This window comes from Cupressus sempervirens, chromosome 3, assembly GCF_028749045.1.
Source record: "Cupressus sempervirens isolate cs-2001-9-10 chromosome 3, ASM2874904v1, whole genome shotgun sequence".
In the NCBI taxonomy this organism is placed as follows: Eukaryota; Viridiplantae; Streptophyta; class Pinopsida; order Cupressales; family Cupressaceae; genus Cupressus; species Cupressus sempervirens.
The window spans coordinates 121,805,068-121,829,333 of record NC_143120.1 but is presented as its reverse complement, the minus strand read 5'-3'; the positions used below and the strand labels follow the sequence as shown (position 1 = coordinate 121,829,333).

The 24,266-nt window shown below is 35.2% G+C and overlaps 1 protein-coding gene across 1 annotated transcript in view; it reads right to left on the bottom strand.

The window, feature by feature from the left end:
• KEG (protein kinase KEG) overlaps window positions 1–23,874 on the bottom strand; it is an 88,851-nt gene extending 64,977 nt beyond the window's left edge. Inside the window, exons 1-2 of the mRNA XM_089818630.1 lie at window positions 23,441–23,874; window positions 21,208–21,992 (exon numbers count right to left, since the gene is read on the bottom strand). Coding sequence (XP_089674756.1) covers window positions 21,208–21,908 — 701 coding nt within the window. The 5' untranslated portion in view covers window positions 21,909–21,992; window positions 23,441–23,874. The remainder of the gene's footprint in view (window positions 1–21,207; window positions 21,993–23,440) is intronic.
• Window positions 23,875–24,266: the final 392 nt, after the last annotated feature.

The window sequence follows — 24,266 nt, the reverse complement described above, 5'->3', positions numbered from 1 at the left end:
ACGTTGATGCATCAAATTATGTGATTTTGGTAACACTTGTGCAAATGGAATACAAAATACTACAACATGACCAAGAGGTAAGGACTCAGAATGTACTCATAATGAAAAAAATCATGCACCACTTGATGGCTACACCATTTACATTCAACATGGACTATTAAACCCTTTTGTATCTCAAACCCTTATTCATCCAATGTTTCATTTGTTAACAGTTTTGGAGGAATCTCTCCACTTAGTCCAATTTAATGGCCTTTGTACTTATTTATAGCACAACATGGAAACCAAAAATAACGTCAAGAGGGGCTTAAATTTGGAGCTTATAACATGTTGGGAATATTTCATACTATGCGGAACTTTGATTAGCCTAGTTGTAGACATATTTTATTAGATAAGCGAGAATTTTGAAAGGGCTATGATCTCTTGTACAAAGTGAAAGATGAAGCATTAAGCCCAGCTGAACAACAAATAGCTTGTCAAGAGGTGCTAAAATTCGAAACTTAACATGTCTAGAATGTTTCATGCTCTTCACAACAATGACTAGCCTTGTTATACACATGCCTTTTATTAGTTAAGAAAGGATTTTGAAAGGGCCCTAATCCCTTGAACAAATAGAAAGATTGAGCATTAAGCACAATATAACAACAAGCAACTAAACAAAATAGCTACAAAACAAGAACAAAACAAACTAAGCAAACAAGAATCAACCTAAAATCGAGGTGGCTTAAAAAATTGGTCCAAAGCTCTTTGATTGAGGACCCTTCACAAATCGCATTTTCTTGAGATGAGAAGACATAAAACCACTGGCACATCCTGCATTAGGCCCCAAAGCATTATCTATCCTTGAACCATCCAAAGGGTAACTCCCTCTGTTAGGATCAATATTTTGAGCCTTGGAAAAATACAAGTCTCATATTTACTTGTCTCCTTTGTCCAAACAAAGCATTGTGTCTTGCTTATTAAGAATTGTAGCCATGACCCACTAAATTGCAAGCCTGACAAATAACTAATGCATAGTCATTCTCAAAGCGTTGCACCCACTTCCCAAATTTAGAAGATAGGATGATATAGGTAGGAAGAGTCTAGTTTTTATCCACAAACACACAAAATCTCACAAATAAAAGTGCTTCTTAAACATATAAATCTTATTCATGGCACTATACTTTCCACAAGAATTGCCAATTATCTTGAAAATATCTTCATTTCAAAACTCCAATGGCAGCCCAAGAAACCAAACCAAGACAAGAAACAACAGTTTTTCCATCCACTAGTTGAGATTGGGAGGCCAATTTTTGAAGGCTAAGACTATTTGAACCCAAAAACCAAGAGCCTTACAAATCCTTGAATAATAGTCCTCTTGGAAAGAAAAAGAACAAAGGAAAAAAATATTCAACAAAGTAGAATCCTTTAACTTGCTAAAAGAAATCCAAATTTGATGAATAAACCACCGCGAGTGGAAGCGTTAACAAAAGAGTATAAACTAATATTACCTTCCGCTGCGAACCATCATGACCCGACTCTTTATCATTGGGTTGTATTGGACATGACCTTTCATCACGTCTTTTACTGTGCCCATACTTATATATATATTATGATTTGCAATGTGAAGTAGATCAATCACAGTGGAAATCGTACTCTCACATTGCAGATCATAATACATAAAAAAATCAGAGATATATATATTGTTTCAATATATTATTTAAATCATCCATAAACACCCAGAAATAAAATAACGGTATCTTAACATCTGCATTATCAAGACTTATAAAATTGAGATTTACACCTATCAAGATCACAGCATAATAAAACTTTACATGGTATCAGAGCCAAATTGGTAGAGAAATCTCAACTTTTTTTGAAAGAAGAAATAATGGCAAATAACGTAAGGGTGGAAGACAGACTTGAAGGTGCATCAAATTTTTTCTCTTGGAAAACCCGTATCATTACGATTCTAAAAGAACTGGAACTTGAAGAATACATTGAAAAAAATATCCGAGTACCTCAAGATGAAACCGAAAAACTCACCTGGAAAAGACGTAATAATAAAGCAAGGAAAATCATTGTTGATTCAGTTAAAGATCACATCCTTCCTTTCATATCAGAGATCAAAAGTGTATATGAAGTATTTAAGACCATAAAAAATACATTTCAAATAAATAACTCAAGTAGTAGACTAATCACCTTAAAATCCCAATTACTGAATACTAAAATGGAAAAAGGAGATTCTATTCACTCTTTCTTTGAGAAAATTTCTGAAACGAAGAAACAATTATCTTCCATTGGAAACAAAATCGAAGATCAAGAACTCTCATTAATAGCTCTAAGAGGGCTTCCAATGTCTTGGGATACTTTCATACAAGTTGTAAGCAGACCTTCAATTCCTACTTTTGATCAATTGAAAAATGAAAGCATAGCAGAAGAATCAAGGCTAATCTCCAGAGGGATCACTTCAAATCAAGGAGGAGAAAATTAGGCTCTTCACACCGTCTCAAACAAAAGAAAAAGGAAATTCAATAATAATAATAAAAAGAAGTTTAATAAAGATCATTCTCATGTTAAGTGTTTTAAGAGTGAAAAAATAGAACACACCTTCAGAAACTGTCTAGAAAGAGAAAATTCTAGCCTCCCTTGCTGAAACAAAGGAAGATGAAAATCAACTATACTATTCCGCACTTTCAAGTGAAGTAAATTCAAATAAAGAAGCTTGGATCGTAGACAGTGGTGCATCCCGTCACATCTCTGGATTCAGAGATATGTTTGATACATTTGGAACTCATATCACTGAAGGAGTTACAATTGGAGACAAATCTACCTATCCTGTAAAAGGTATTAGGACATGTTATATAAAATTAAAGGATGGAACTACACTTAATCTTAAAGATGTCTTATTTGTACCAGGCATAAAAAGGAACCTAATTTCTATCTCAAGTCTAACCGATGATGGATATCATGTCACCTTCAACAAAGACAAAGTACTTTATTGGCATAATAACACAAATATGAAAAATGCTATTATCATAGGGTCCAAATTTGGAACATTATATAGATTAAGCAATATTCAAACTCAAGCTCTTAGTCTTGAAACATCCAATCTTAATGAATTATGGCATAGACGACTTGGGCACATTGGGTTTAGTTCACTTCCTAATTTAGACAAGATAACTTCTAGTACTCCTAAACTAGACTCATCTCATAGAGGAACTTGCAAAGGGTGTGCTCTAGGGAAAATCATAAAAAAATCTTTTTCCTCTAGTGAACATAAGTCAAAATCAGTTTTGGAACTAGTCCATTGAAACCTTTGTGGACCCATGCCTACACCTTCTCTAGGAGGTTTCCTTTATTGCATATCCTTCATTGATGATTTTTCTAGGAAGACCTAGATCTATTTCTTGAAAGTCAAAGAATCAAATGAAGTTCTATCAAAATTCAAAAACTTCAAAGCATTAATAGAAAATCAGACAAGTAAAAGGATTAAAACATTAAGATCAGACAATGGAAGAGAATATACATCTGACATCTTTAAAAGTTTTTGCAATTCTGTTGGGATTAAGAGGGAGTATACAATACCTTATAATCCTCAACAAAATGGAGTCACAAAAAGGAAAAACAAAACCATCATTGAAGCTGCAAAAGCTATGTTACATGATCAAAATATGCATGCCTCATTTTGGGCAGAAGCTTCTAAGACTGTAGTATACATTCAAAACAAATGTCCACATTCATTCCTAAAGAATACCACACCTAAAGAAGTCTTCTCAAGGATCAAACCAGATCTAAGTCATCTTAGAATATAAGGATGTCTAGCATACATTCACATACCCAAAGAAAAGAGGACTAAACTTGAACCTTCTCGGAAGAGAGGTATATTTATAGGATATTGTGAAAATTCGAAGGGTTATAGAATTTACATTCTTGGACAAAGATCAATTGAAATAAGTAGAGATCTAATTTTTGAAGAGGATTCTGCTTTAAACTTTCAACCGGCATAGAAGATGAACCAATCTCAGATGATGAGGAAATTAGACAAACTGAAAATCAGAGGCAGCATACACCTAAAGAGAGAGAACCAGATATAACAAATGGGAAGAAAAGACCATTATGGGCAAGGAAGATGTTTGAAGAAAACAATGTGGAACTAGATGAGATCTCAAAAGAAAACAAGAGAACTCGAAATCAATCATGTTATATTGCTCTTATAACTGAGATAAACAAAATCGAACCACCTACAGCTAAGCAAGCCCCAAAGTCACAAGAGTGGAAAGATGCCATGGTAGAAGAATATAATTCCATAATTCAGAATGATGTTTGGGATATTGTACTTAGGCCTAAAGACAAGACAGTTATATCTTCAAAATGGTTATACAAAATCAAACACGCCACTGATGGAAGTATCGAAAAACACAAAGCTAGATTTGTTGCTCGAGGATTCTCTCAGAAAGTTGGCACTGACTATGAAAAAACTTTTGCTCCAATAGCTCATTACACTTCTGTAAGAACAATTATTGCAATTACTGCATCAAAAGGATGTAAGATTCATCAAATGGATGTAAAAAACTACTTTCCTAAATGGGGTCATTAATGAAGAAGTCGACATAGAACAACTTGAAGGGTTCACCATAAAAGATAAAAAATTATATGTATGTAAACTCAAGAAAGCACTCTATGGTCTCAAACAAGCTCCTCGAGCTTGGTATGAAATATCTACCTTTCCAAACTTGGATACTCAAAAAATGAAGCCGATTCTAACATATACTTCAAAACCACAAGTAATGGAATGGTAATACTTGTTCTATATGTTGACGACTTGTTAATAACAAGCGATGATAAATTAATTGAAAAATGCAAGGTCTGATAACTGAATTTGAAATGAAAGATTTAGGGTTAATACACTACTTCTTGGGATTAGAAGTTAATCAGAAAGAAGACTACATTTTCTTACATCAAGGAAAGTACACTCAAGATTTTCTGACCAGATTTGGAATGATGGATAGTAAGCCCTTATCTACTACGATGGAAACAAACTTACACACGCTAAAAGAAGAAGCATCAAAATCTGAGGACATTGATCCTACTCTCTTCAGACAAATAATTGGATCTCTTATGTAACTTGTGAACTCTAGACCCGAAATATGCTATGCTACAAATGTTCTTAGTCATTTTATGTGTAAACCTAAGAAGATCCATCTTATGGCTGCAAAACATATGTTAAGATATTTACGAGGATCTATTGGTTTTGGATTAAAGTATCAAAATGTTGAGATAAATTTGGAAGGATATACTGACTCAGATCGGGCAGATTGTTCCTCTAACCGCAAAAGCACTACAGGTTGTTGCTTCAGTCTTGGGTCAACGATGATATCTTGGTTCAGCAGAAAACAACCAGTTGTTGCCTTGAATTCTACCAAAGCCAAGTATGTAGTCCCTTCCATGGGAGCACGTGAAGCAGTTTGGTTAAGAAAACTTCTATTTGGGCTATTTGGAAAACCTCTAAAACCAACTGTGATTCATTGCGATAATCAAAGTTGTATCAAGCTATCAGAAAATCCAATTTTCCACAATCAGTTAAAGCATATTAAGACTCCCTATCACTACATAAGAGACATGGTCGGCTGAGATATCATTAAATTGAGTTATATCAATACAAATGAACAGAAAGCTGATATTTTCACCAAACCTCTTGCGAAGTTGAAAATTGTGTACTTCCGAGAAAAATTTGGTATGATATTATTATAAATGCATTTATTAATGAATACAAATTATTTTCTTCTTTTTGCTTGCAAGCTTGTATTGTGAAAAGTGACGACTTTTCTTGAGAAAGGTGACGACCTTTCATGTGTTCTGATCCTATGATAAAGTGACGACTTTATTTTAGTTGATCCATTTTCAAACAATGGTTGAACTTGTTATCTTTTGGGTCGGATTTTGCCGGACACATTGATAACCTTCATGGGTCTTTTGGGCAATAGCCGAACACCATGAAAACCCATTGTTTTAAAAGTTTGGGTTATCCTTGTTCTTTGGGCCGGATTTTGCCGGACACATTGATAACCTTCATGGGTCTTTTGGGCAATAGCCGGACACCATGAAAATCCATTATGTTTTCTTTCTTCTTTCCCTCCCTTAGTTTAAAACATAATGATGATTACATCTTATTGTGTAAGTTAAACTTATTTCAATTTCCCTTGCTAAAGAGGGAGTGTTAAGAATGTTAGCTTGTGTGAAATTGAATCTGTAATTTTTTATGACTATTATCAAATAAATTTTGCATAACTGATTACAGTAATATATATATATATATATATATATATATATATATATACACTCAAGATTAAGCATTTATATATTGTAATGTAATCAGTTTATACTACTGATGATTATCTTATACTGCCGATAGCACTTGATTATTATATTTTGCCATCAATGTCCACGTAAACAATTATTGTCATATACTATCAATGGCATATTATACTCACATTATAATCGTAGATTATGGTGCATGCTTACCACCGCAAGTGGAAGCGTTAAGAAAAGAGTATAAACTAATATTACCTTCCGCTGCGAACCATCGTGACCCAACTCTTTATCGTTGGGTTATATTGGACGTGACCTTTCATCACGTCTTTTACTGTGCCCATACTGTATATATATTATGATCTGCAATGTGAAGTAGATCAATCACAGTGGAAATCGTACTCTCACACTGCAGATATATAAAAAAATTAGAGATATACATACTGTTTCAATATATTATTTAAATACATACTGTTTCAATATATTATTTAAATATAGAGATAATACATAAAAAATTTAGAGATATACATACTGTTTCAATATATTATTTAAATCATCAATAAACACCCAGAAATAAAATAACAATATCTTAACATCTACATTATCAAGACTTATAAAATTGAGATTTACACCAATCAAGATCACAGCATAATAAAACTTTACAGAGACTTGGGATCCTGGCATTCAGTTATTGGGTACATTGATTCTTATTGTACTGTTTCACCATTCCAGATTTGGGATGTTGCATGCCGGGTTACATCGGTTGAGGAGTAGGATCTCATTCACAAGGCGAGCATGGGATCTTGGCATTTGGTTTCTGCAGGTATGAGCGGGAAGCAATCTTTGAGAAGGGAGGCTTTGTAATGTCCCCTTTTTCCAGGACATTATTATTCTGTGTTGCCAGCTCACTTCGCCTAGGTTTCGGGGGCAAAACGGTTCTTTACGGGGTTCAATTCGAGGTTTGGCCTAGACATTTCCAGTTTCAAACCCATCAGAGCAGTTTTGGCAAGTTGTCCAGATGCTCACTATATTTAATAAGTAAACAGAGCACAGTATTTTCGGTACTTCAGTGTTGGTTTGGAAGCGTCTCGCCGAGAGCTTTCCAACAAGCTATTGCACGTGCTTATCTGAGTTCATTTGGTCAGCTATTTTAATGCATGATGATTATATGGTTTCCTGACTAAGTGACTATTAAAGTTCATTTAACTTGTCACTTTATTTTTAAAAGGTAGTGACTAAAGGACAAAAAAGGTGCTTTATCCCACATTGCTTAAAAGAACGTGCATCATATTGGGAAAAGTGATAAAGGTACAATAGGCTCCACATGGGAAGCCATGAAAAATATAATATTTAAAACAAATATTAATCTGGGAGCTGGAAACATTTGCTGGTTATTTCTTCGAGGACGCAAACCCTTGAAGAAGCATTTGAAGGTTGGATGCAAACCTAGCCTTCTTACAGGTTTTATCTACATTGCCAATCTAACTGTTATTTCTGTTTATAAAATTGGATCATTGGGACTGTTGCATGTTATTGTATTGCTGATGTATAATACAGTAATGTTACTAGGCAGTTATTTGTGTTAATTGCTGGTTTATGTATGAACTTCTCAATATTGGGGGAATAAAATAATCTTCTCTGAGTTTCTTGTATGCAAATCTGTTGGTTACAAATCGATTTAAGTTTTGGAACTTATATGGAATATTGGTTTACTGTTCGGTTTTAAATTTGTTAGTTTTATATCAAGGTTTTTTAGTAAAAATATCCGGAAAGGGATATTACATAATCCTCCACAATGCTTTAAAAGAATTGCGACAGACGCAAATATACAACTTTTATACATCAAAGACGAGCATTTCACATTACTTTACAAATATCAACAAAATGCTACTTTGGAATGTGATGCCATGCCCCCTTCTTTTAACAAAAATAATTAATGATTATATTACATATTACATTGGGCCTAGCAATTTTCAATTTAAGGGGCAACTAAAATAATCATATTAACTTAACAAAAGAATATCTAAACACATTAAAATAAAATGTATTTTTTATTACTAAAAGTACAATAAAAAGTATTTTTTAATTACTAAAAGTAAAATACAAGTATTGCTATATAATAAAAGTAAAATAAAATAAGCACTTTAAACAACTAATTTACATGATCTTTTGAGAATAGTAATGGGGGGCATAGAGGTTGCATTTTAGAGATGGCATCGGGATAACAACAAAACCAATATGTAGATAAATCATGACAATAGTAGTATAGCAGCAATATAATTTTTAACAAAGTAGTATAACATTAGTAAAACAACAATATAAACAACAAAAATGTAATCATGAGATTTGCTATAGCAATATTTAAGCATTTTGCCAATCAAATATTAAAATTAGACATAATGTAACTCAAATTCTCAAACTTCAAGATACAATAGAAGCAATATAAAAGAGCTAGCCATGTCACTATCACTCTTTACCTAAAGTAGAACATCCAAGGGAAACCCAACCATTCCTAATTGCACCTCCTCGTCAATCTTCCTAACATCTTCAAAATCAAAATCTCAACATGTTAAAGTTTCTCAATACTTGGTAGTCTACAAATCCTAAAGTCTTAGGGTACGATGAACTACAACTAGTTTTTTAGGTTGTTTAAATGTAAGCATGTTCCAACTCTTAATCAAGTGGATGAAGCCATAGGTGGACCAACTCTTGTCTATAGCAAAAGAACCAATAATCTATGAGACCAAAAAAAATAGCAAATCATTTTGACATTAATGAGTCCTTCCCATGAAATTTCAACCATCCATTAGGGTTTTCTTTTCAATATGAGCATGTCCATACTAGCCTCTACTGAATATAGGACCCTAAAAACTCAGAAAACTAAAGTTTCTCTTAAAATGTGGTTGCCTCCTCAATGCAATACATTTTATGAACTCAAAAAGAAGCACTTGGCCAAGTCTAGGTGCATACTACTTTGAATTAAGAGCACAAGCAACCATATGAAAAAGGGTTCCACCTCATTGTGACAAAAGGCCTAACATGATCCTCATAGTATTGGAATCCAAGATCCTTAACAAGAATTGCCTACTAAATTTGATCAGGCACACTCTCAAAAATTCCTGATGACATCATCATTTATTAATTAATTATTTAATTAATTAATTAATTAATTTTTATGCCATTAAATCCCTTTATCTTAATTAAAAATATTTAATTAAGGAATCCCTCCCAAAATGTTTAAATATTATTTAAACATTATTTCCTTATTTATTAATTATTTAATTAATAAATTGACCAAAAATCCTAAAATAAATAAAAAATTTATTTATTGCCCAAAACTTGGCCAATTTCCTTATGACCAATAACCTCTTCCAAAATCTTCTAATCCTTCTTTAATTTCGATTAAAGGCTAATCCCATCATTTCCTACCCCTAATCCCAACTCAAAATATTTAATTAAGATTAAATATTAATCCTCATGTTTATTTAAAAAAGTTTTAATAAATATCTCCTCAACCCAAACCCTTGAAATAAATAAAACTTTATTTATTTCCTAAAAATCTAATTTATCCTCATCCTAAGAAGTTCTAGACTCTTCTAGAAAGTCTTCATCCTCATCCTAGGAAATTCTAGACTATTCTAGAAAGTCTTTATCCTCATCCAAAGTCTAGACTCTTCTAGAAGATATCTTTAAACCTAATCCTAATCCCCTCCTAACCTTGTCACATTCCCTAAACATGGGTTAAGACTTACTAACCCAAGCCAAAGTTAACAAATATCTCCTCCTTCACCCACCCTCATTAAATGCCATCCACTTGCCTATCCCTAAGCTAATCCTAAACCATCCTAATCCATCCTCTAATCATTTGCACAAGCCTAAACAAGCTTAAAACCTTCCTAATCAAGTCCAAGTCGAAATTGCTCTCATCACCCTCAAAATATCTCAACCATAAAACTTTATGAAGTCCACTAGGTCATAAATGACTCTTACAAGCCCTTTTATTGCTCTTACAAGTCATTATGAGGGTCTTTATGAAGATTTTATCCTTTGAGCCTCCTTTGTTGACTCATCCTTCCCCTTTCCTCCATCCTCTCACCATGTGACATGTGTCACTCCTTGATTGGCTGTAAGGAAGCACAATCCATGTGCTCTCCTCTCATGCAATCTAAGCCCTCCATGAGCTTTTTCCCATCCTTGCATCTTAGCCCTCAATCCCTCAAGCCTTTTGCCTATAAATTGGATCCTTCCCCTTTGCAAAATAACACAATCCATGAAGTAAAGTCATAATGCCATTTTGAGAAGCCATTTTACATCAAAACCATACACTCACACTCAAATTCCAACTCCATTTGAAGCACTTTTTGAAGCATAAGCTTGAGCATACATCCTATCTATTTAGACAAAGCCACTCAACAAGAGAGCTTCTCATTGAGAGAGTCTATTAATGGCTCATATTCTCAATTGAGAGTTCATCTTAGTCTATCTTGAAGTTTATGAATTTTGTTTAGTTTGTAGAAGCTTTATTTAAATTTAGTTTCTATTAGCATACTAACATTGCTCATATACACATACAAACACTAGTATGTCTCTAGCTTCAACCTCTACTACCTCCACCTAGTCTATTTTGCCAGTTTCTTTCAAAGTATTATTTAAAGTGTGCACATAACACTAAATCCAAAAAATATGTTTGTAAGCTCTCTCAACCATCAAACAAGCTAACATACAACCTTGAGTTGAATCTATCACAACTTACACAACATTTGAAGACTTGACCTCCTTTATGGCCTCCTTCAAAATGGTACTCAGCATCTTTACATTTCCCTAAACAATCAATAGCTCTAAAAAAGTATGAACTAATAGGACATATGACTACCAATATCAATGAGTGGCAAACGTCAAATATCAGTCCACCCTTCCATTACAATGGAACAGCCAATTCCAATCCATGTTTGTCTCATCTTCACCAACAAAACATTCACCTTCAGCTATTGTTTGTCAAGGAGGTACACATGGGCATTAAAAATCTGGCCACTCAATCATTGACTTGCTAATATTTACCAAAAATGGCCATCCTCTTTCCTCTATCACAATCCTCTACAACCAATACATTGGGGCAGTCACACTAATCAATTGACTGCAATGTTTTAAACAAGCTTTTCATATTGTAAGTATTACAAAAAAAAATTCCTCACTCATTCCAACCAACTTTGTCATTTCAACTTGTTCCAATGTTATGTATGCACAAACTCTAACTACATGACAATAGATGGTTTCTAACCCTAATATAGCTCCAACAATAATCGATGTTGCAAATATGACATAGCCAGTGCCTATTCCCCGTGTATTTTGACAATTATTGGCAATTGAATTGGTGTCGAATCAAAGCAATGGGTTTTTGAGGGCTGAAAGGGTCTTTTGCAAATTTATGAAGACAAGGTGAAGGGCATTCAAAACGGTCTTGCGAAGTTCCAAAAGAACTTGTGTTTGGATTTTCAGGATGAAAAGAAAGGTCTATCTACCTACTTCATTTTCTTCACTACATACATTCATATTGTCATCAATGCCTCTACTATTGATGTTCATTTTGTGATGTTTCTTTGTCATCACAAATTATAACCAAAACACATTTTTTAAAACAAAACTAGTTACAACTACAAACCCTCTCTAATAAGCCTAAAAATAAATAAATAGAGGAGAAATGGCATGCCTAGGCACTATTGTATATTCTTGTCATCAAGCTTCAACTTAGGCTTCAAATTTGTAATTGGTATTCATGCTTAAGCTTTACAAATGTAATGAAGAGGCACCCTCTATTGGCAATATGGTCATTTAGATGTCTTGAGTGTTGTCATTTATCTTATGCATTTAGAGTTACAAAATTGTCTAAGTGTTAGACAATTTGCAACAGCACAGAGACAGATGTGATGTGTACAGATGACACACTTGGAATTCGCTTATGCCCAGTTGAGGATAGCTTTATGACAATGTCATGATGACGTGGTTAAGTGCACAAATGTGTACAGACAGTACAGCGCAAGTTATAGTAGAAATACCAATACAGGTATTTGACAGAGCAGAACAAAGCATAGCAGAGAATTGAGTTGTACCACTTAAGGAATCATTTTGGTAACAAAATAATTACCAAGTCATGATGAGCCAACTTTGTGGATATTAATCCATAAGTTATTTTATATTATATCAAGCGTGTGACGACATGAAGGTTGATGCAAAGAATTATTAATTTGCGAGGTATAAGTAAAGATCTTATCTTGCGCAGATGAGAGTGTGACATGAGAAGTTGATGAGATGAGATATGTCATGTGAACTATTGTACAAACAGCTTGAAAGATATATGAACCTTATGCGATGCAAGATACGATGTATGATCAGAGAAAGTGCAAATTGCAACAGTGAGAAAGTATTGTGTGTATATCTACTCTTGTGAAGAACTTAATTGTATAACTGCATGTTAGGGCAATGGGCTCTTCTTGCATATATTGTATTTGATCTAACAACTCCTAACAAGGTTGAAGCAACCCCTAACAGGGTTAAGGCTTCTAACAAGGACTTGAGACCCTATATGTACTTCATAGACTCCTAACAAGGTCAATATCCTTAATAGGATCCTTTTGTTTAGTGAATCATCTTGTGGGTATCATCCCCACCAGGGTTTTCCCATGGCCAGGGTTTCTCGAGTTAACAAATAATGGTGTTATGAGTTCTCTATTTGTATGGTTATATTTAATGTTCAGTATTGTTGGTTTACTTTCTTATGCAAGTTATAAAGTAATCAATAATATTCAATTGTAAGCAAAAGTTTGTAGAATACTGATTCAGCCCCCCCCCCCCCACCCTGCGCTCAGTACTATCTATTTCTAACATCCTCAATATAACCTTTCAAATCCCCTTTATAATACTTGCAAACACCACCTTGAAACAACAAAACAATGGCACCAACAACTAGTGTAGCAACAAAATATAAGTGAGATTAAGTTTTTACTTTGCAAGTTTAGGGTGTATAAGGGATGGGTGGTTTGTGGGAAGTTCAAAGTGTAAATGAAATTTGCTAGGTTTGACAATTAAGCTTGTTTTCCAATTCATTTGTAGATATAAAGACCATTTTGGACTAACCATGTTTGCAAAATAAACGAGATCTTCCCTTTCCTTCAAAAAATTTTGAAATAGAGACTTGAAGCATGACTCACATTTATGCAATGTTCTATGAAGATCGTCCCTAAAGGAACTTTAGGGGCTCTCTAAAGAGATTTTAAGTTGACATATTACAATTTTTACTACGTAGATTAGCTAGATAATCCATTTCTAGGTCTTGTCAATGTCACTATTAGATCTCCTCTAAAAAGCTTCATTTGTTTATTGTCCCTTTTTCTCTTGACTTAAGATCTTTTTCATTACATTTTATTTTCTTGCTTCGATTTCCTTTTGCTTCTTTGTCGCACATTGCCTACATACGACATGTTTGGTTTTTCTTTCCATGAGTGTCTTGGTTCCCAATTTTCTTCACTTGCAACACTTGTTTTTACTTTTAAGGTCCCATCGGTTCTACATATGCCCAAGCTTCCACCAATCTTTACACTTAGAAGCACAACTTCTCTTAGTTTTTTTCTTTTTCACAAAAATATCCACACTCGCATTACTCTTTGTAATCAAAGCATAGATTTTCTTCTAAAGTTCTTGTAAAGCGCTTTGAGAAAGAATGTTCTTTCAAGCACATCCTTTGCATAGTAGTGCTTATACTTTGATGTATACTTTCTAGAGTGATTGTTTTCCTTTGTTTAAGTAGTATCAAGTTGTGTTCTAGATACTTACTAGAGCACAAGTGGCATCCAATAATCCCTCCACAAATAGGTAAGTGAGCCTTCTATCCAATATTTCATGAACAGGGACAACCAACATTTGGAACTCCACCACATTAACTTCAAGGGTTCCTATTTGTCTCATCCTTGTTAATTCTTTGAGGAATATTTCCTGAGATCGGTCAATGAGTTTTGTTTCTTAAGGCAACATTAACTTCAAGGGTTCCTATTTGTTTTATCCTTGTTAATTCTTTGAGGTATCTTTCATGAGATCGCTCAATGAGTTTTTTTCCTTAAGGAATCATATTTCTTTATGCTTCAATGATCTTGGGTGATGAAGTCACAATGTCACCAATCATTAGCTACTCCTAGATGATATAGGGAAAATGTAATGGCATCTTCCTCTAACAATGGTCTAAAGGTCAAGTAGGTGTCTAGTTTCTAGATCCATGCATGGGCCAAGATTTTTCCTAACCCGTCAAAATTAGACACCAATCTCCCCACTTTGAGTTATAAATCTTGATTAGTTTGAATCCTCTCTTTTCTACAATTACTTCTTGTCTCAACCTAACAATATACCATAAATTGGATGTTCTTCTTCACTTCAAGGTCAAGCCTTGTGTATGCTTCAACAAGTTCACTCATATTAGGATTGGGTGCATTAATCTTCGTGTTTCCTCTTGACAGTCTTTTCCTAGTTAAGAAGAGATGCTCAACAATTCTTGATGTTGATGCTAAGGTGGTTCTATTCTCACTTTCGATTGGCAAGGAATGATATCTCTCTCATTCCTTTGTTGGTCTAGTAGTACTTGTGGCAAATTTCTTTCATAGGGCTTTGTAGTCAGAATAAAATAACTATTGTGCTTAGTACTTGTTAAAGCTTAGTTGGGCTAGGTAGTTAGGAGCTGAGGGAATGTGTCGGTTGGTTTTCCTTTTTGGAATTTCCATGTTCTTCCCCGTCGCGTTCCCTAGTCCTCCTTTCAACAAATTGTTGGAGTACTTGTTGTCTCCTTCGTTCCCTTTGTGTCTCATCTCTTTCCTCCTCTGCCCGTAACAAAATGCGTGCTAACAGGCAAGGAATTTCTCCCAAGAGATCGTACACCGCTAGTGGCACCGAAAGTTTGTCGCATAACGTACAGTACCTTCAGGGACTGTTCTCTCATGGGCTTCCCTTTGTATGTACTAATCGACCACAACTTCCCAAGCCTCACCAGATCACGTATCAACTAATCTTCCCTAGTTATTTCCTCCTCTTCTCCATCACTATTTGTTACTTGTATTAGTAGTAAAAAGGGCCTTCCCATTACTCCATCCTACCGACCTCCAGGTCCGGACTTAGGCAACGGCGCCAAAAATGTAGAGTGGAAATATGACTCAAGTTCACAAAGATATGCAAATGATACAAAATAATGCAATTGAGATACACAAAGTAAAATATAGAATATACCTTTAATACCACAATACCAGTAGGCGAGGAAATGGTTTCTTTATTAATACCAAAAACATCATGAGTACATTGACAATATTCCAAGTACTTATAGAAGGGTCAGTTGGTTGGAAAAACCAACCGACACATTCCCTCACCTCCTAACTACCCAGCGCAACTAAGCTTTAACAAGTACTAAGCACAATAGTTACTTTATTCCGACTACGGTCTCAGTAGGTAGATCACCATATGAACAATGGATGGCAGAAGGCCACGTTGCAAAGAGGTATGGTATACCTACTCTTGGCCTAGGGTAGAATCACTTCTGACGCTCTGTCTTGTTTCCTTTTCCAAGCCATTATGATTGAACCTAAAAAATAAATTATAGATATTACATGATTACGATAGTCTAATAGTAATGATTAATATTATGTATGTATTTTTATTGATTGCCTAACATGATTTGCAGGATCTCATCCGGGATCTATCTTGTTCAACAATTTAATTGATAAATGATATGTCTAATTATGTTTCATTCCTTTCTTGGCTAGGAATAGTGTTTGTGAGGGAAAAAATTAGGGGATAACCAAAAGGGGACATTATAAGGGGGTTTAGAGCAATTTTCTCGCCAACCTGTGCCACAGGTAATGAATTAATGCAACATAGTCAAAGGGCTTTAAAGAGGTAAAAAAAAGAAAATTGTGACAAGCAAAGACAACACAATGGGTGAACAAATAGAATAAGAATTTAGTGCCTTTATGTAAGAATTTAGTGCCTTTATTTCCACCCTACAGAGACATTTGTATCTGCTCTACCTACTCGTGCCACCTTATTCACTATCGAAAATTGAGATCACATTGAATCCATTCTCATCATCGACCATTGTTGAGGTTGGTGAGAAATTCAAAATAAAGTGTTCTAATTGTCCTTCGTGAGGGGCACTTTTTTCTCCCCCCTCGGCCTCATGAGACTATTTGTCATCGCCATGAGGTGGCATGCCTAGAAGAGGACTGCATAACAGTTTCTCCCTCCTTGAACTCCTTACCTAACCTCATGGTTAATCTTACAGCAAATCAACAGACAGATTGAAATTCCACTCATTCCACATAATTGTCAATATGCCAGCATCAATTTATTAAGGATTATTCATCAAATACATCATTATACATATATTATAGCCCATATATCAACACTACGTAACACATACAAATTTATGCAAATCACAATTGAACAGCAATGCCGCAGCCTGCAATAGACAACAATCTATGATCTGGTTGCTTATATCTATATGCGGAGGGTAAATCTCCTGCTATAAGTGCTCCTGCTTAATTGATTTATTCTTCTTTTATCTGATTGATCCTTTATCTATGTCTGCTTGCCGCCCTTACTCTCCTTCCAGTTCCCCATGCTTATATCTTCTAATCATTTATAAAGGGTTATGTCCTTTGAAACAGCCACCTCTCCACAAACGAACACAAGCATTCAAGATCGCTGCCTCATTAATTGTTAGTTAATTCAATTAATTGCTAGTCATTGTTTACACTAATACATAATAATGATAATTACTGTCTTAATAATAATCGCTACTTCAGTTTTGGCAATGATCGCTGCTCCAGTTATTGTAAATGGTTGCTACTAACAGAGATAATTGCATGCTGTCTAATAATCCAGCTGCTGCTCATTGGTTCCGACTTCTGTTGGTCTTCTAGGAAAAAATAGCATAGTTGCGCAGAAACATGTCCCCATTGTTTGCAAACTCGGACTCAGAGAGTACTCGGCAAGCACAAAATTTTCAACTCGGGAAAACTTGATGAGGACTCACCAAAAACCCAGCAACTTAGAAATAAATAAAAATTAAAATCTACTAAAGAAACACAATTGTTTTGTAAAATTCAATTACAAAATTCTAAATTAAAAATTGACATCTTGAAAGAGAAAATGCATTGTTAATAGCAAAAATGGCATGTTAAATACTCATTTTAACCAGCGTTTTACCTGTATGATTTATCCAAAAATTTACCTATGGTTTTGTTGTGTATAAACACAATAGTTAAACTTGTGCCCAGCAAAAAACAAAATAGAGAGTGCTCAGCATTTCCAGGAGCACTAGGAGAGTTTGCAAAATAGGCATGTCCCAACCCCCCTTGTACATGTACCAGAGACTTCCACAGAGACTTTGTTGGTTTAGTGATGAAAGATCTAATGGTTTTGGATGCCATTTTGAGGTTTAAGAATTTAATAGCAACTATGACAGTGGAAATGAGTGGAAATTTCAGTGTCGGTAAGGGATTTTGGTGTTATAGTCTCCAAGTATCATTAAGATATTCAGTTACAGTTCACTATATTTTCAAATTTTCTATAAATTTATTATATTAGATTGAAAAAAATAGCGGCATCTCCAAGTACCCCCCATCTCTATCTTGAAAAAACAGTCATAACAATATCAGTACCAGTCTACAGAGTTTTCAAGTACCCCCATCTCTGTACAACCTTGAAAAATAGTGTGGTCTTGCGGCAACACAATTTTTCCTTCTGTCACGGCAGGGATATGACACTTAAGATTTTTAGATGTAGAGGCTTCATCATTGAAAGTTTCAAAGTCTAGAACTCTGGAAGGCAAATTTATGGACTTCTCCAGCTTAAGTCCTATGTTATAACCCTGATGATATGTTTACTTTTCTAAAGTATCTTTACCATGCAAGTTATCCAGCAATTTCTCAAATAAATGCATTTATGAAGCATCATTTCCAGAAATTCTTGTGAAGCATGAAATTAAATTTAGATTAATAAAGATTCATAATGGTTCCCAACTGAACTGAGCAACGCATTATAGTACATCTCCAGCCAAAGGTTATAGTATTTCTGATTCAAAGTTTAGTAGAAGCAAAAAAAACATGGTGAGAATCTCTTAAGGCAATTAATTACGTATTGATATCATTAAATATGAAGACAAGATTGTCAGTCTATTTAGATGTTGCATTCACTCTTATCCATTGGGTCCTGTGTTTAGTTCTTTTATTTTTAACATGGCAACCTTATTGATATGCAGGTTCAAATTTAAAAACTCTCCTCTTCAGAAGATCAAAGTATCAAAGGAACTAGTATATGAATGATGGTAATGGGGGATGTGTTTAATGATTAATCTCATCCATGCAGTCAACTCAAAAGCCATTTTTCATTACATTTGACTACTATTAACTGGGCTGACACATAAAATAACCTATTAACATATACATATCATATATGTATGTTGTTATATCATTACAGTTCATATAGATTGTGAATATGTTTACTTGTAATTTCTATGTATATTTGTATATTTTACCAAATCCCCAAAAACTTCTTTAAACAGGCTGCAGACAGATCTTTTTGGTGTATTTCCTTTTTAGACAAACTACTATTCTCAATGAATATTTTTGCTAAACCCACGGACCTTCAACCCTGTGATATGAAAATGATTTGAATCCCATGTACAAACCCATATTTAATTCTGCAAAAACTTACATACAAAAAAGCTAAACTTACACTAAGGATTTTGCTGCAGCTGGACGTAAATTTTATATAGTCATGGTACTCTTCTTTCTTTGAGCATACATTTTGGATACCTTGGTTTATTTGGGATCGGCTTCCTTCGTTTACCCAGAGTTGTGGGACTCTTTGAAACAGTCATAAAGATCTTGAGTTTGAGTGCCAATGACCCAAAACAAGCTTACATACATGGACTCTTCGACAGTGAGTTCAGGTGAGAATCCTCAAGTTCTGATGAGGAGAATCAGTCATCAAAAGTCAAAGAATAAAAGCCAACATGTGTGGTCAAAGGTCTACCTGAAGTAGTGACATTATTTTACTAAGATCTGACCAGCTTCTTTTGCTGTCTGAAATTTTGTGAGAATGAACTAAACCAAGACTTCTAAAGGAAAACAAAGCATTTAGGCAAAAGCCCACAATGCAACGGTAAATTGTGAGCCTCTCTTATCTGGGAGGTCTTGGGTTCGAGTCCACTTGAGTTTTAAAATAATAATAATTAATTGCAACACAATACAATTAATCTTGGCTTCAGCCTCTTACCAATCAAAAAAAAATGAAAACAAATAATTTGTATTATTTAAGTGTTACATATAAATTACTATTTATCAAAATTGACAAAATAGCATAATGCACATCCAGAGAAACTATAGTAATTCTTCTGATAAACAAGCATTGAAGAAAGCTCTAGATCTAGTTTACAATATTGTGTATCTTCAGGAGACTCCATAGCATATTCCTAATCTAATTTAATAAAGAGGTCAAAAGGAGAAAGAAAAAGCCTGCAAAACCCATTTGTTGGAGACAATGGTCATTATAGAAATATAATATTTTCAAAAATTAAAAGGAATCAGCAACAGAAGGATGCTTCACTCAATGCAAAATACTATATATTCATTACACTAGTGCTATTGGTCACTTAACAATAAATGTAGTAGCAACTATAGGCCTGCACTCCAGGCTTGTCTTGCTGAAGATAGATTACTTAAAATTAAGAGAACATCAAAAAAATGATATTCAGAAATAAATAGAAGTTCTCATAATAGAAGCTGATATAAATTCATTGAATCAGTGCAGCTGATTACCCCAAACTGAGGAACATACAGAATGAAGGCCTACATTAAATAATTATCTTATTGGAGGTCGTAAGCATCATATTTGAGAATATATAGATTTGGCCAGCTTCTTTTGCAGAGTCTTGAGTTTTGTGAGAATAAACTGAACCAGGAGTTTTAGAGGAAAAAAGCATTTCAAATAAATAATTTGTATTACTTCAAGTGTTACATATAGATTACTATTTATCAAAATTGACAAAATAACATAGTCTGCACAACCAGAGCAATTATAGTAAATCTTCAGACAAACACAAATTGAAGAAAGCTCTCAATCCAGTTTACAATATTATATATCTTCAGGAGAGTCCATAGCATATTCCTAATCTAATTTACTACAGAGGTCAAAGTGAGAAATAAAAAGCCTGCAATGCTTGCCCATTTTGTTGGAGGCAATGGTCATTATAGAAATATAATGTCTTCAAAAAAAATTTACAAAATTGGCAACAGAAGGATGCTTCTCCCAATATTAAATACCAATATATTCATTACTCTAGTGCTATTGGTCACTTTACAGTAAAGTTAGTAGTAACTAGAGGTCTGCACTCCATGCTTGTTTTGCTGAAAAGAGATTACTTTGAACTTCAAAAATATAACTTTCAGAAATAAATAGATAATTCTCTCAAACATAAGTCGATATAAATTCAATGAATTAGTGCAGCTGATTAAACCAAACTGAGGAACATACGAAGTAAAGGCCTAAATTTAATAACCATCTTATTGAAGGTCATAGACATTGTATTTGAGATCATATAAGCTTCAAAATTAAGCTAAATGAAAAAATAATTTTAAAATGGTTAAACAGGTGCAATTAATCACCAAACAGTGAGAGTAAGGAAAGGCCAGCACTTTGTGCCATTTCATTGCAGGAACTAGGAATCATTCAATGCAAATACACAATACCATAGAAGATAATATGAGCTTCATTAGCATTTTTTATTATTATTAACAAATGATTATCTGTAAAAAGCAATGCAAACTAACAAAGCTAGTACTTTGATTGGTAGCTAACAGTCAGGGCAATAAAGCATATAATATATACCTCAAGATCTGCTCCAAAGTAAGTCGCCCCTCATTTTGTTGCATTTCTGCCTGTACCGAGCTCATATACTTGTCCATGACCATACAAAGTTTACCTTCTTTTTGGCATGCCCCATAGAAGGTGCAGACATTCTGACACCACATGGATGCCCTACGTAAGTTCTCAAGCCTGCTCTGAACCCAAACCAAGTCCATCCCCTCTGAGACCTTAATCCTCTTCACTGCTACTTTATGACGGCATCCACTTGGCCCAGTCATGAGCACCGACCAAGAATCCTGCCCAGGTCGAGGGCCCTTCCCCAATTGTCGAATCAGTCGCATTGAGTGTGAACCCACGTCCATCACCATACCATTTCCACAGGTTGAAGGCCATCCTAACCCATTATTGGTCAAATTGTTGCAGTTGGATGCGCACTCTGCATTAAGCTCATCTTCTTCATCCGATTCATCTTCTGGTGTGCAATTTTCACTAGCATGATGAAGTAATGAAATCATTGCAAAATTTTTGCGCAGACCTTCCACGCTGTTGCCTACCTTTGACAGTTGCCTGCATCTAGGACATGGAAGTGTGTTGTCTACGCTTACAGAGAACATGTGTGATAGGCATTCCTTGCAGAAACTATGCCCGCACTGAAGCATCATCGGGACCCTGTCTTCCTCATTGTAGGTCATCTGACAGACAGAACATGATGGGGGCTTCATCTTCGCAACTTCTTCACAGAAGTATTTCAAATTAGCCCCAGTTGCCTTTATTCTCCTCAATTTCAATGTTTAAATGAGTGATCCCTGAAACCAAAGCACGTCTTCAGACATCAGATACTCCTGTGAGGCTTCCAAATCAGTGATGATTGTCTCAATTTAATTAAAAGAAACACAAACTCGGACCTTCTCCTGAGTATCTCAAATCAACCCCAATTATCCAATCTAAATCAATATTAAATTAAATATTTTTAATTTAGTACTACTCCACATCTCAAGCTATTCCAAAGTGCCCTTACTACATGAAAGAATTAGATATAAGAAAAAAATGCATATAAGCAAATGACAATAAACGATTCTTTAGCGTTTGATTGCCCCTTTACGAACACAATATTTATTCAGACTTTTGTGGAAAACAAGGCACAGCAGCAGCAACATTGCCAGGATTCCCCAGTTGATCCTAATTACTCCTTCTTAATCTATATTTTTAATTAATATGTGCTTTAGAACTTCATCGCAGTCTCTCCAATTAACCTTGATTGCCTCCATTTACTGCAATACTGACATAAACATTAGCAGGAGCAAAAGGACAATGACGAAACGCTTCTGCGCCTAATATTAATCCCAACCACACGAGCATAAATGAGATATTTAACTGGATATCAGCAGACAGTAAGCATCAATGACGTTGGGTAGAACTTTGTCCCAGCGCTCTTACTTTTGCCAATATTTAACAAGTCATTGTCAGATAGCAAAGCACCAATGACAGACTTTTACTGCATACCGCAGATTAGTTCCAACCGCCAGCATTTATCCCAATATTTATTGAAACGCTAACTAAAAGCTAAATAGAAATCGCGATATTTTCCATTGTATACTGCAGATACGCCCCAATTGCCCACATTTATCCCTAATATTTGGTCAGGCACTAGCTGTGAGCAACGTACCGATGACCTAAATTCTTCTGTGCACTCGACTTTAGTCTCAGTTGCCCCTATTTACCCAAAAAAATTAATCATAGGCCAGCTGAAAAGACAGCAGCAATATTAAGCTTCTACTTCTACAGCAACTTAACTTCCAGTTATACATTATTTAATCATACTATATGAAAACAAAATCGCAACGATAAATTTCTCTTACGACAAATTGGTCTCAACTGCATCTATCTATCCTCGATATTAAACCAGACGCTACCTGAAAACAAAGCAACAACGAAGACCTTAATCTGTGAAGTTGGCCTCAAGCATCCCTATCTTCCCCAATATTTAAAACAAAAACAACGAATTTCTTCCGTTATGTTAGCCCCAACTGCCCCTTACGTTAGCTGAAAGAATAAGCAACGCAACAATGACAAACTCTTCCTCTGTTAACCCCTATTGCCCCCAAAAATATGTAACCAGAAGTCAGCTGAAAGCAAAGCAACAATGACGAAAGGTCTTCTGCCTGTCTCAAATTGACCCTAATTGTAACGCCGGTGTTTAATTAGGCATAAACTGAAAGCCAAGCAGCAATGACTTTTACTTGCAACTACTTACTGCTCCTTTTCCTGGGGTTTCAGCAGCAGTGATTGGATTCGAACATGGATCGCGATCATTCCAGATCCGCGTCATGGCGCCTCTTCCTCCTCCTGCCACTTGCAGACACGCTCACGTAGCTGAAACCCTAATATCCCTAATTACTAGATCAGATACGTAACTCGCTTGAGAAACCGCAGCCTGAAAGCCAAGGAAGCAGAAAATTGATGGCCCTCCAGACAATGGCCCTGGTAAAACCGCAAAGCCTCGGTTTGCAGAGGATTCTCCACGGCTCCTCAACGCCGTGGGCTCGAAATAAACAGCAGAAAAGGGGTACGATCAGTGCAATTTACTCTGCGACTAGATCGGAGTCCTCAAACCCTCGTCGTACAACCAAAATAATAATAAACCTACGTGAAATAATTGCTGTTCTTCCCAGATTGTATTTGATCCATGGTAAATTATTTTCCCAGCCTTTCACCTAGCACGTGCGGTTAGAGTGAATTCAGTATCCGCTCCACGCGTGTAGGATTAGCACTCCCACTTCTCATTGCCACGTCAGTCAATCGTAGAGGAGCTATGGGACCCGCAGTGCTAAGCCTTCGCAGGCGGTGCCCGGTTTGTTACAGCCGAAAAGGCCACGTGTAGGTCGTCGGGCATCCGATGCCATTGAGGGAAAGACAGATTTTATTATTATTATTATTATTATCATTATTATTATTATTATTTTATTTTTGCTCCCTTCTCGCAGTAAAAGAGAGTTATTTACCCGGATTCAAGAGTTATTTAACTGATCTAGGCCTTCAATATGAGCACTCCGTATCTTGCGGCCCATTGCATTTCTGTT